The sequence below is a fragment of the Heptranchias perlo genome, chromosome 33, assembly GCF_035084215.1.
Source record: "Heptranchias perlo isolate sHepPer1 chromosome 33, sHepPer1.hap1, whole genome shotgun sequence".
Classification (NCBI taxonomy): Eukaryota; Metazoa; Chordata; class Chondrichthyes; order Hexanchiformes; family Hexanchidae; genus Heptranchias; species Heptranchias perlo.
Window position 1 is genome coordinate 19470123 of NC_090357.1, and position 14789 is coordinate 19484911.

The 14789-nt window shown below is 39.2% G+C and overlaps 1 protein-coding gene across 5 annotated transcripts in view; it reads right to left on the minus strand.

The window, feature by feature from the left end:
- Positions 1-592: 592 nt before the first annotated feature.
- The window catches only part of opcml (opioid binding protein/cell adhesion molecule-like), an 859132-nt gene continuing 844935 nt past the window's right edge, over positions 593-14789 (minus strand). For 3 of the 5 annotated variants that reach the window (XM_067971042.1, XM_067971039.1, XM_067971038.1), the window contains 2 exons: positions 6118-6153; positions 593-1714 (listed from right to left, as the gene is read on the minus strand). In XM_067971042.1, the coding sequence (XP_067827143.1) occupies positions 1611-1714; positions 6118-6153 (140 nt within the window). In that variant the 3' untranslated portion in view covers positions 593-1610. The remainder of the gene's footprint in view (positions 1715-6117; positions 6154-14789) is intronic. The other 2 variants (XM_067971041.1, XM_067971040.1) reach the window with 1 other exon arrangement.

A 14789-nucleotide genomic window follows, 5' to 3' on the forward strand; every position in this document is an offset into this window, starting at 1 on the left:
AGTTTTTTCAAGCGTATATAGGAATGCTTTAATAGAGTGCCACATTTTTGAAAATTTAATACTAACACAATTGATTTAAAGCAGCAGCTTCATATTATTCAATTGGAAGGATTCCAACACTAAGGCAGCTCCAGGATAATATTAGCAAAATCCTTCTTCCCCATTGCCCACCTATTCCCGCCAATACCATCCTTCCCATTTCTGATTAAATCTTTTCTATCACTGGAATCTGCTCAGTGGATCTATGACACAGTAACATTTTAAAAGAATAAAAACTTCATGTTACTTAGGCCTCACGGCCCTAATATGTATGATCGTGTTGTGAGAAGAACTACGTTTTTTAATATGTGAGCTGAGCACACAATCAGATGCTGCCTGAGGCTTGCTGAATACAGCAATCGATCACACTGTCAACCCCATGACTTGAGATCTGTCAGTATTCAAACAACAAAAGAGTGAACGATTATGGCTTGAAATTAAAATGAACAGTGGCAAACATCTGAAGTGCAAAACCTGCAGCATCATTTCCAGGATTATTCCAGCTAACTTCCGCGAAAAAAAAAGTTAGAACAAAATCTCACATAGCCAGAAATAGTTTTTAACGGGTACCATTGTATACATTTAATTTGTTCTTATAGAAATGCATCATGCCAACAAAATAAAAGGGATACTGCAGCTTTAAGCAATCACATGGCTTCCCTTTTTATAAACTAGTAACATATAAACTAGGAGACACCAAATACACATTATGCTGGAAAGGCCTTCCCAGCATGCGTTTCAAATGGCCACCTCTTTCTCTCATGTGATTGGTTGATAATTTTGGCCTAGTTCCACTGCAGTACAGGAAAAGCCTTCAGCAAATTATATAAGTATATTGGACTCAAAGTGCAGAAATATGATTATGTGCACACATAATACACAATCAAATGGAAACTAAAGAGTTATATATTTACTCTAACGTACATGACAGATACAATTGTATTAGTTTTCCACAATTTATATATTATGGTGATAGTCGATGTGGGCCTAACCGTTAGTGAGATATACTTCTGGAATAGAATTGCTCTAAGATAAAGATCCTTAAACTTTAATGTAAAACTGCCCCTTTTGTTATAAGTGTGCAGCTTATCTGCTAGACTTTTGCTCAGCTAGCTGATAGGCTACAATCCACCTGTTAATTAGCCAATGGTCTACAGGCATATTACATTATTTATCTGGTAGCCTACGAATAGTATACAGGTAAATTATATCATCCACCCAGTAAAACCACAGACAGCTTTACGTATGTGAGGGAAAGGTTGATGAAGAGTACCTGCATAAATAAACATCATTGAAAGCATAAAATATGTAAACACTACATCAGCTAAAACATGGAGGATTAAAAAGTGGAAAATCAACAGTAACTGAACTAACGGTTCTGACAGCAATTATGCACCAGCGCCCTGCAGCCAACAGAGGGGAAATACCAGTATGGACTCACAAAAACAAATACTTGTCAGCACAGAACCTATACGCGATGTTTTATAGCCTGTGCACAACCTGTGCAGGATAAAGTTTATTTGTTCTGTTCGGGTTAGAGGCAGTGCGCTGTTCAATGGCGCCGCACCACGTCAAAATTTGAAGAGGAAGTGGACGAAGAGTATCGCCAGTAGCCATAGTGAAGCAGTCATTCCTGCAGAAGCGCGGTTGTTCCCATCAAGCACTGCTCCTGGTCCTGTGGATAGACAAGCACATATTACCAGCTTAGTGACATACGTCATGTTTTGAAGCTCACAGTGCTGCAAATTGTAGCTTGCACCAGCCCTGAAATATCTCTGAGAAGTGCTTGAAACCTTCGAAGTCACTGTATATTAAGAGACAGTATCCTCTAGGAGGAATGTTTGATGCACTGCCTTACACCTCTGGAATAACTGTTCAAGTTATATCAGACTGTTTTCTCTTTAAAGATCTTAAGTGAAATGAGTTTGGCATTCGAAATCCAGCTCCCTATGGACACAAGTCCATTGCATTTAAATTTACTATAATTTCACATTAAGTTTTGTTGGCAAATTCTAGATCAATATTTAGCAAAGAAGGGGATTGAGAGGTATGAAGGAGGGAGTAGTTTATGGTATTTTTCAAAGTTTGGGACTAGTCAGATTGTGAGCAATGGTCTTTATCCTATACATTCCTATTTTAAGTCTCATTCCGAGTTACGATGAGAATGACTGATGTGGAAAGAAGAAAAATTCACATTGATACGGTAGCCAGTGATCTGGTGAGACTGGGTTAAGGCAGGGCTATCCACGCTTTTTATCTTGGTGGGTAGCGTAGAGCCTCGGGGAATACATATAAAGTTTAAATCCATGTTCCCACTAATTTTCATAGGTGCTGATACAATCAAATCTTGATGTTTTAATTATCCAGTAAGAACAGCCCTTTCCAAATCTACAGGCCCACGAAATTGAAACAGGAAAAACCAGCAAATAAGAAATATAAATACAAATAGGACTGAGTTGCTTGGATTATAAAGGACCGATTTCCAGGATTCAGGGCTGCTTGTGGTCATGAACTGCTGTTTAGGCACCTATGGGCTAAGGAACATTATTGGGAAAGAGGAAACTCTACTTGCCATCTCATCTGTGCTATAGTGGACCTGGGAGTGTTTGATCCCAACAGTAGGTTAACAAAGTGGAAAATTTGTCCGATCCTTAATAGTGATTTCCCTCACTGAGACAAGCAGAAAAATAAATGCGACACTGTCTCATTGCAATATTTTGTCAAGATCTGCATTTTGCTGCTTTAAAAATTTACACAACTTTCTTTGTCACAGGTTGGTTTACATTTGTTGGCATTTCTATAGGAAAGCACAAAAGGGTAAACATTTGTCTTTGGCAGCAGCACAAAACAAGCGGTATTGCATTGGCCACACGTTTTATTCCCAGCGCAATATTCAATTTCATTGACTTCAATAGAATTGAAACAGGACAAACCAGCAAATAAGAAATATAAACACAATAAGGCCCATGCGATACCGTCCGTTTTACGTTACTAACCAAGTCGAATTTCTACCCCAAAGAGATTCACTATGAAGAAAATTTTGAAAAAAATTAGCTCAATTTTCTTTCTATCTCTTTGGAGACCATGCATAATTCTCCAGTCCAGAGGGCATCACTGAATCATGTTTTTAAGATGGCCACTAGAAGTTGTATATGAATGACCTGGAATGAATCCGATTTTCTCTTCCCTCCCTGGGTTAAGCACCTAGTTTCTCCTTACTGTACATTAGAAGCTCGGTTTATGGGAATTGTAGACGAGATGCAGTATACTTATCTTCTGTTGCAAAGTGAATGGGACCAGATATGTTAGGGTCAATGCCCCATCCCTCCAGATAATAGACCAATGGATGATAACAAGGGACAATTTAGGTTGCCCCGTACAAGACAATATCAAAACAAATGTTGGAGTTGGGACATGGAGCCGATGGCATGGGGATTGGGATTTTCTTTTGTAATTTTTTTTAACTATTTCTTTAGACCAGTTCCTTTAAGAAAACCAGACATAACGTGTGTTGTGGTACGAATGATAATTTATTAAATTGACAGTTACAGACCAGATTTGGACTGGTTGATAGTTTAGAGTGTGCTCTTTACACTGGCTGAAATGGTACCCAATAAACAATTAACTGCTTGGTCCAAAAGAGAGAATGGACTTAGCAAAACAGGATCCTGTAGAATGTATCGCGTACTGAACTTGCAGTTAGATTAATCTTTGCAATAATGTTACATTTCTTTCTGCTGAAATTATCTCCAAAAAACCCTGTTGCCTTAGAAACTAAACTTGCTGATTCCCAGAAGGGCTGCTGTTACTTTTACATCAGATGGTTATTATTCAATTAATTGGTGGTTAATAGTCTCAAACCAATGGGATTCTCCCTCTTCCAATGGCTGGAAGAGTCCAGCTAATAAGCTCCTGGATTATTAAGCATCAAACGCTATCCTTCCGAAGTGAACTTGCTGTTCAGCGAATAAGACTTCCCTTTTAACATGAACTTAAAGTCCAACCAATTAGATCCTATCTTTTGAGGGAATGGTGTAGGCCAAAATTGAAATTGTGTAACTGTGTTGGAGAAGACCTAAAGGGAAAGTGACAATTTGCAGATACTGCGGAGCCGACAGAAAGGAGGGCACAGTAGAAAAGTCTTGTGGTACCTATGGCCAACCTGGTTGTGATGACCGACTAATTTACTGTAGTCCCTCCAAAATGATACTGTCTCTTTAATGCACCTTCAGGAGCATTCCAGTGAATACTTTTTCTGCTTTGCTGTCATGTACCTTTCTTTTGTTTAAATTATCTTGTCAATATTAAAAGAGTGCTAGAAATTTCTGTTGAACCCACAATCAGTAATGTTGTTGTGTAAAATGCATACATTTGCAGCTATTGACAAGCTGCTTCGCAGAATGATAAACTGCATTAGCACTTCCAACCATTGCGCTTTATCTTCATATACTACTCTTAAAACACAGAATGAAAGAAGTGTCTTTGTTTTACTGATAGGCTATGAAGACAAAACGTAACGAGTTATTTCATGCCACAAAATAGAAAGATATAAATATCTGACAAGAAGTCAAGATTATTTAATGTTAAAGTGCTTATCACAGGGACCTTGGAATTAGGCTGTGGTAACAAAAGGCACAAATGCATATGACGGTCATCTGAAATTCGTCTTGCTACAGCAGAGACATCAACCCATTTAAATAAAGCAAATGAACTTATTTTAAATAAATTCATGTCTGCTAAAATTGTAGGAAGAGAATTTGTTAAGCATTTGGGCCTATTACCCCACAGATCAATTTCAAGGCCAGTATCTCTTATGCTACAATGGCCCAGAAATTTCTGGAGTGGCGCATCTCGCGGTGAGCATCGTGCACTTGATTTTTTTTTACCTCACTCTTCAGATTGTATTATTTTTGCGCCGCAAATTGCCGGAAATGTGAATTGATAATGGCACGGCGAGAGCAATAGGGCATTTGGGACCTCATGAACGTCAGGTCCAATGGTCTATCTCCTTAATCAATTCAATTTAAGGATCGGAAAAGAAACAGAGTGATTGACAGAGAAGGAAATAGGGTGAATTAGAGTCAAATTAGATACAGAAAGAGAAATAAAGAGATGGAAAGTAAGATGATTAAGAAAAAAAAAGAGATAGAGAGGAAAAGTAAGAAAAAAAATTTACAGCGCAAATCGAGCAATTTCTTGACACTCAATGAATGTCAAGAGGGCGGTCGACGATCAGCTCCCATTTTTGCGAGGCTAACAGCAAATCATCCAGCAATTTGTGGCTATTTGCAACTCATGGCTTATCTCTTCCTCGCCACAAATTGCTGCATGTTTTAAGCACTAATAATGGCAGGCGTCTTGAACTTGCTGTTATTTTTCCATCAATTTCTGGGCCATAAACTTTATTGCATGTTCCTATTTATCCAACATGGTTGAAATTAACCTATGAAAACAGACCTGCATCTGAGCTTAAAAATAATTTTTCGATCATACAACATCTGAAAAATACATTTCTAATGACCGAATCACCTCCGGCAAGATCACTCTTCTCTTAAGATCACTGGACATTCTCGGTGCAATCCCAAATTGATCTTACCAGGGATTTGGCTGTAATTCTTTTCCATGACCAAATACTTTTAAAATACCATTTGAAAAAGCATCATATCACAATGCAAATATTGAGTATTTTAGTGTACAATTTGAGATGATCCAATGCTACTGATGAAACTTTAAACACACACATGCATATGTTTACAATGCATTCAGTACAGCAAACTAAACAACTAAACCAGGTCACTACAACTGTGCTAATTGGACTAGATGAATGGAAACACTACAAAGCAACAGACAATTTAAAGGGATCTGGAAATTGGGAATTAATTAATGGAGCAAATTTACTTAGAAGCTATAAAGAGGCAACAACAATACTGGTGCTGAAGACCAATTTCTCTGGGTTAATAGGTTAATTTATTTGCTTGAACACCAGCAGCTAGTTTAGTATTCTTTAGGGCTCACAGAGACTGTTAAGTTGTAGTGCAGTTATAATTTGTTTCATGCATTTTTTTTTATTTTACAAACCTTTCCAATTTGCAAGAATTGTGGAAGTTTTCTCTTCTAAAAAAAAGAATTGAAGAAAGCAAAAAGCTTATGATAAACAATTTAAATGTAAACTAAGTTGCAACAAGAGTGTGGAGGAAACTTCAATACAGGATTTCAGTATTAGACACGTGATGCACTGGATGTTAAATCCAGATCTAAATACATGCATTCTGAAATCGAAGGTCCAGTGTTATAAGGGGTGTTTTACCAATACCTGGCATGAAACTATTACAAGTACTTCAGGAGCAGTAGAGAAAACAAGAGCAACCAATCCCATTCCTCCTTATGGCAACGGCAGCTCCAGCAGTGAAAATAGAACAATTGCTAAAACCTGGGCATCAATCCACCGAAGGTGGCAACAAGTGGCTATATATGTCTGGATGGAGATTCCAACCAGTTGCAGACAGCCTACCTTGTATTGTTTCCGAAGTGAGACCAGCAGGTGTAGCAGCCTTGGATAGGTATATTCTTTCAGTGGTATGTCTCTGGATTGTACAATCCAACCACGCTTACCTGGTACCATCCACTGCAGAGCATGGCTCATTTAGGATTCATTTCAGTACAAAGTTAGCGAAGTGATTGAGGTTTGACTGAGGGAGATAATCATCATATATATTTTGAACACTGAAGAAAGTTCTCATCTCCCTTTTGAAAGTGTCCACTTAAGGCTGTCTCCTGTGCACCAGAACCTTTAGCAGAGAAGTTCTATAACAGAAGGGGAGTTGGCAGAACTCTCAAAATAGAGGTAGATAATGCTCTCACCAATAGTTTAAATTCTGTAAACCATATTACTTCACTTAAGAGTAGAGGAACATTTTAAGGGCTAACAGATTAAACTTCAGTGTTAATTATTCTAAACATTCAAACTGTGGGCTCTTGAAAAGTTCCCTTTCCTGTGAGTGGATTGTTCCAGCAAACTGATGCCAGGAACAAAAGGGTCTGTATGCAGTTGTTTGAAAAGGGTAGGTTGCAGGAAAGTTTCAACAGTCTTGAGCCCAGGAGTGAGTGCTGTCTGCACAGGAATGATATAGCGATATTTAATGAACTGGATGTTCAATTCAAGAAGCATGTATCACTTCAGGCTGCAGATGTAATGGAGATTTGTCAATAGAAAAAGTAGATTATGGATTTGTTCAAAATCGTTAACCATAATGTTATGGATTACTTAATAAAAAGAGGACTCATTTCTAACTATATATATTTTTTAACTATGACAAATCATTAAAAAGATGATTGTAACAATATCAAAGTAAACAATGCAAAAAATAAAAGAGCAAAGCTTGAAGCAGTAGATAGCAGCGTTTGCAAGAATTGTTAATTCAAATGTCTGAATCTTTATTTCTTCTACTTTCAACCTCCAGATACCATGTAGTTAACATCATAAATATTACTTTGAAGGTTTCAACCTCTCATCAGCACAAACCTTAATTTAAATTTGAGCAAACTGCACTGCAGGTGCTATTAATCTCATTTTGAGTTTGCACCAACTACATTTTCTTTAAAGGAAAGATCCAGATGAATGGTTAAGTAATACACTTACCTAAACAACATATGTTTCTCTATAAATAAAATGGAATTGCAAGCTCTCCGTACATAAAAACACATTTTTTTTTCTTGCAGCCAGCACCTGTTCCATCCTAAATCAACGTAATCTCCGTTTCCCAGTCGATTACTCCAGATAATAGTTTGAAGTACTATTATGGTTAAAATATTAGATTGGTGACATTGGATCACCTGCACCTAGCTGGGTGTAATTGCATTGGATTCCTGGAGTTCTAGTACAAATCTTTACCAAGCTCACAAATGGATTGATAGCAGTTATATAACTTGTTCCTTTACTCAAAAATAAGCTGTACCAAAGTTAGATATGTTTTAAGTAGAATAAGGAAGTAGTTTTTTAAAAAAATTGTGCTTCAGAAATAATGTTAAATACGATATAAATACATGCAGGTTGGGTGGCACAAAGATTTGGAACATATCCTTTCACCTTTGGGACCTACATTTGAATCCAAACCAAACTGGAGCTCTGAGAGAGTTTCCTTTTGTCTGGAGGCTGAAATGTTCCAAATGAACTGATTTTGGGCCCGTTTCAATCAAGTTCTTGGTGGCTCCAGAGCACAAAACCGCTCACAATTTGGCACAAATGGTCATCTCTGTCAGAGATACCATAAGGGTTGCTCGAGTGAAATGTTGAAAAATTCAGCTTCATTCAGTCGACGGTGCCTTTTAGAGATGAAGGATTAAGGTGTGTTATTAGGGTAGGGTATAAGTGAGCTAAGTCTGCACCTATGCTGGCATGTGGTTTTAAGATCTGTATTGAATGTTAAGGATACTTCCCGGGAACCAATACCCAGAACTTTTGCTTAAGCCATCTGATATTAGCTAATTTTCTGAAGCATAATATGTGCTCCAAGCATGACAAAAACTTGGAAGGGTAGTAAACAGCGAGGAGGATAGTGATAGACTTCAAGAGGATATAGTGAGGCTGGTGGCATGGGCGGACACGTCGCAGATGAAATTTAACGCAGAAAAATGCAGTGATACATTTCGGTAGGAAGAACAAGGACAGGAAGAACAACTAGAGGGCACAATTCTAAAAGGGTTATAGGAACAGAGAGATCTGGAGGCATATGTGCACAAATCGTTGAAGGTGGCAGGGCAGGTTGAGAAAGCAGTTAAAAAAGCATACGGGATCCTGGGCTTTATAAATAGAGGCATAGTGTACAAAAGTATGGAAATCACGATGAACCCTTTATAAAACATTGGTTCGGCCACAACTGAAGTATTGTATCCAGTTCTGTGCACCGCACTTTAAGAAAGATGTGAAAGCCTTAGAAAGGGTACAGAAGAGATTTGCTAGAATGATTCCAGGGATGAGGGACTTCAGTTATGTGGATAGACTGGAGAAACTGGGGTTGTTCTCCTTGGAACAAAGACGGTTGCGAGGAGATTTGATAGAGGTATTCAAAATCATGAAAGGTCTAGACTGGGTAGATAGAGAGAAACTGTTCCCATTGGCGGAATGTTCAAGAAGCAGAGGACATAAATTTAAGGTGATTGGCAAAAGAACCAAAGGTGACATGAGGAAAAACCTGTTTACACATCGAGTGGTTAGGATCTGGAATGCACTGCCCGAGAGGGTGGGAGAGGCAGATTCAATCATGGCCTTCAAAAGGGAACAGGATAAGTACTTGAAAGAAAAAAAAAATTGCAGGGCTATGGGGATAAGGCGGGGGTGTGGGACTAGCTGGATTGCTCTTGCATAGAGCTGTGCGGACTCGATGGGCCGAATGGCCTCCTTCCGCGCTGTAACCTTTCTATAATTCTATGAAAAATAGTCTAACTGTTCCATTCACTCAATGCAATGTGTCGCACATGAATGGCTTCTCTTGATGTTCCTCACAAACCAAGTCTCCTTGAGAACAACATCTTCAGCTCCAAGTCTGAATGGCAATGGGTTGCAGATAGGAACCATTCTCTGAATGGTCAAAAATGCAGCACAGACTCAGCAATGTTCTGGGTTGACTCATGAAGCTGAAATGAAGAGATTATATTCCTCCAAGAATTCAAACAATCTTCTCCTGCTCCAATCACAAATCTATGCTGCCTCAGGGCAGCTACATCAGTGCTTGTTATAGCAACTATTTGTTTGTTTGACAACAAATCCTTCAATAATCTTAAAACTAAACAGAGATTAGTGAATCATCTTGTAGTGAACAACTCCTAACGTTATTCCCTTATTGATCTTAAGCCATAAGGAAAGGTTAGAGCCATCCTACTTGTCCTGTGATCACATTATGGGCCAATATGTGTCAGCAAGCATCAGTGATAGTACTCTCACCTTTGAGTCTGAGGATCATGGACTCAAGTCTTACTCCAGGGATATAGGCATACAATCTAGGCTGACATTTCAGTACAGGACTGAGAGAAAGCTCATTGTTGGAGGTGACACCTTTCAGACCAAGACCCCATCTGACTGTTCACGCTGACATAAAAGATCCCACAGCACTATTCAAAGAAAAGCAGTTGTCTTGGCTAACACATATCCCTTAACTTCCACCACCAACTGGTCATTTATCTCATTGCTGTATGTGGGATCATGCTGTTTGCAAATTGATTGTCCTGTTTGCCTACAGAATAACAGTGACTACAGTTCATAATAATTAATTGGCTATAAGGTGCTTTGTGATGTCCTGAAGAGCTGAAAGGTGCTATACAAATTGTTATTTCTTTTCAACACGTGAAGAGTTTTCCTTGAGACTATTTGGGAAAGAGTTACTTGGAGAAATATGCACTCTTTCAATCGGCATTGTGATCTTCATCTGATGAGTCAAGCTGACTTTGATGCAGTGATGCTATAAGATGACCTAATGGGCCAGATCTTGCTCGAAAAATAATGGGGTGTTAACGATGCACGCCGTTATTAATGAGCCAATTTGCTAGCAAATTCAGTGGATTAACAGATACATGAGTTGCGAATCTCCAGGACTTGGTCGATTTACACCACTCCGCTGTTTGCTTCGCACAAACAGCATCTTACCCTTAGCCTCACCGTTAATTTTAAGAACTTTCTGTAGTTGCACATTAATTGCCCATTAAACTTGCTGCCGAAAGTTAGGGCTGGAAGTTAACAGTGTATATACCTTTTTAATGTTGTGATAATTGTTAATGCAACGCCAATCAGCCTCTCTGGCCCAGAAAGGGAACAATTTAAACTGTTCAATCTAATTCTTGCATGTAATAAATCGATATTTGAAAAATGTCAAATTTTAAATGTTTTTCTTACTTTTCCTTTCTGTCTCTTTTTTCTCTCTTAATTAAATCTTTCCCTCTATTTATTTCTCTTTCTGCAGCTGATTGGACTCTAATTCACCCACTCTAATTCACCCTCCTTCTCCGTCGTTCCTCTGTTTCTTTCTCAATCCTTAAATCTCATTGGTTAAGGGGATGCACTGTTGATCCCGCCATTCACTAAGATCCCAAATGTCCCATTTCCCTCGCTATGCCATTATCAGCTCGCACTTCCAGCAAACTATGGTGCAAAAAAGTTTGAGCTGAAGGGTACAGAAGTCCAATTAATGGGGCACACCACGAGATAAGTTGCTCCAGCAAGATTTGGCCCAATATCTGTTATAGATCTTCCCTCTAATGGTGAGGAGGAATGTTACTGTAGGTATGGGCTTCCTCAATGAAAAATTCATATAGTTATATACATATTTTGTATAAAGTCATTATACATTTTGATTGTACAGTGTTTGTGAACAAATTCATTAGTACATGCTTGTTGGCGTGACTGTACATAAAGAGGGGACAGTGAATTATCAAGAAATGTTTTGCTGTTGTTGCCACTTAGTTCTCTTTGTATTATCCAGTCACAGGAAGGTGTTAATCAGAACAAAGCGTTTATACACAATCAGCGTTGGGAAGAACACCTGATCAAGATGGCACCAGCATAACATGGTCTTTTATAAGGCCAGTGTTCCTACATGCTTTGGAAGATAAATATTTGTATGTAGAAGACCATACTGCACAGTTGACAGCCTAACATTTTTCCTGTTGAGATCAAAACAATCCATAATGTGATCCACAAAATTGAGCAATGGCTTATCACAGGAGCTATTACCCCTTTTGTTGTTCCTAACAACTGGAGGTGATATAAAAATTTGTACCAGGCTCGAGGAGAACAGCCTCATTCTAGTAAGGCAGACAACGTGATGTCCAGCACCATCATTTTAACCACAATCATTTTTCAAACAACAGGAATCATCAGTAAAAATTGTGTTTGCTACTGTTTGATTCTGACAAGTGCTGGCTGTGAGGGAAAAAAAAGCACCTATTTGTTAAAAAAAAGGCTGAATCTTGTTTTCATTTTGGAGAAGCTCGAAAGGTAATTGTACTGTCTAAGATCCAATAACTAGAATATTCCTTTAAACAACATTTTGCTGCCATGAAGAATGTTATGAATAAAATGGATGCAATTCAAAAAGAATTTTAGCAAATGAAAATAGAACTTTCAGTAATAAACTGACAAAAGTCAATATTCAGAGATAACATCACATTAAACTAAAATTTATGGTGTCCTGAGATCAGTTCCATAACTTGTTGGTGAAGGGTTAAACACAAATTGAAATAACGTGTTCTTTTAAGTCAACAGTCAAATTTAGTGAATGCATGTTTATTATCACTCTACAACTCAGAACTGTAGATAGCATTAGACATCTTGAATTGACATTGCATAAAACATTGAATTTTGATTCGAGAGTGACACTCTGTGGTCTGCTACTCTAAGTGGCTGAATAGTTGACTTTAACCCAGAAGGTTAAGAATTCCATAGCCAGCTGTTTGGCTTTTTTGCCTCAGTGAGCTAACCTTGTTATTTTTCTGCCAGGTTGCTAATGGAATGCTGTGGGGAAATGTAACTTTTCTACTTTGGTGGACGGGGGTGGGGTACAAAGGTACAGGGAAAATAGACTTAGGCCACCTTGTTGCCTTTGAACTAAGAATCCAATTGGAGATCACAGAGGAACCTTAACAATGACTATGGGCTGATCCATGACTCAACCAGTCATGCTTCCTCTGGCCCAATTTGGAGGAGAATGAGGATGAAATAAATGATAAAAGGCTTTATTCGGTGAAATTTATGTTGGGGGAATGACATTTTTATAATGAATTACTGAAAAAGTTTTATTTATATGTAATAAATAAATGATTTGGGATTTGAGTCATATCGTGCTCCCAGATCAAGAATCAGGCTGACCCCATATAGTGGCATTTTAGTCCCTGAATATTTTCTTGACTGCTTTTCCATACATACCCAGAGGTGAGAACACAATTTTTAAAAAAAAGAATTGAAAGCATTCTGAAGTTATTTTGATAAAACATAAGAAATCTCGGCCAGGATTTCAGCACTCCTGGTGCATACCAGAGCACATACCAGGAAATTGGATGCTCCGGTGAAATTTCCCAATATGCCCTAGGAATGCAGATGTGGAAAGTCTCAGCTGTAAACACACAAGCAATTCATCACATCTCGTGATGCAAGGTGCCATTTTGGAACTGGACAGGAAACCATAGAATAAACAGTTGATTCTGCGGTTTTACCATTTTCCAACAACCCATGTCCAAACTGGATTTTTTTTTGCCCTGTAAAATATAGAAGTCCTGTAGATATGGGAGCACGACATATACTCCATTCTTGCTCACTAACTGAAGATAACGGAGGCAAATAATTAGCTGTGAAATATAGATTTTATTTTTCTGGTAATCTCACCTGGGGTGTAGAGAATAAGAAACTGTGGGCGCTAAATTGGGCCGTGTAGCGCCTGTTGTTTCGGCGCTACACAGCCTCTCCGACATCCAAGATGGCGTCTTGGCTGCGCACGCACGTTTCCAGCGTGATGTGCGCTGGACGCCATTTTGATATAGGAGTTAGCGCATGCGCAAATACCGAACCCCGGAAGCATGTAAAGTAAGGAGAAAATGGATACAATCAGTGTGCAATGCTGATTTAAAGTGACAGACACCATTTTGGGACTTAACGTTCAACTCAACGCACAGTCTTAACCCCGACCATCTGAATGTGTCTTAGAGTGCTATTTAAAGGGATCATGCAGGATTTACAGGTTAGTGGCTGGATTATAGCTTCTGGCTGTCAAGACAGTTGTCAATTTTTTTCCAGGTCTCCTATACTTGAATACTAGGACTAGGGGACATAGCCTAACAGTTAGAGCCAGAACGTGCAGGAGTGAAGTTGGGAAACGCTTCTACACGCAAAGGGTGGGAGAAGTTTGGAATGCTCTTCTGCAAATGGCAGTTGATGCTATCTCAATTGTGAATTCTAAATCTGAGATTGATAGATTTCTGTGAACCAGGGGCATTAAGGCATATGGGGCTAAGGTGGGTATATGGAGTTAGGTCACAGGTCCACCATGATCTCATTAAATGGCGGAACAGGCTTGAGGGGCTACATGCCACTGCCACTTGCTGCCTCCTGATATGCATCACCTTTTCCTGTAAGAAAGCGGGACATATGTCTGAGTGATGTGCCTATCATGGTTGAATAGCTGCCAGTGTGTATGGCCTGTGAGTTGTGGGTGGGTAGCTTGCAACTGAGGTAATATGTAAGGGTGAGAGGAAGCATCTGATTGGAAGAGTTGAACACTAATGGAAAGAGTTTGTTGTTATGTGGGTGATGGGGAGGTGTAGTGCACAGAGCAGTGGATGTGGCTGGTGGTGTAGTTGGTAGGAGACGCCACTTGACAGTTGACCTCACTCACCTTGACCGCTCATGCCAAAGCATTGAACTTCTTCCTGCACTGCATCCATGTTCATGATGCTGTGCTCCTGGCATTGACTTCGTCCTCCACTACCTCCCACTGCCTTTTGGGTATATGTCTGGAGGGCCTCTTGCTCCCCCCCACCACCCCCAGTGGATATAGGATGTCCCTCTTTCTGTCCACCTCTTGCACCAAGGCCTCTAGTGCATCAACAGAGAACCTTGGTGCACGCACTCTCGCATATCTGGTACAAACTCAGATCGGCAGATTGGTGAGGTCTGGCATGCAGAATGGAGGATGTGGGATTTAGTAGTGAGCAATCTTTACTCAATGCTTTAACATAACTCATCAGTTTGTAAACATAGAGACGGGAGC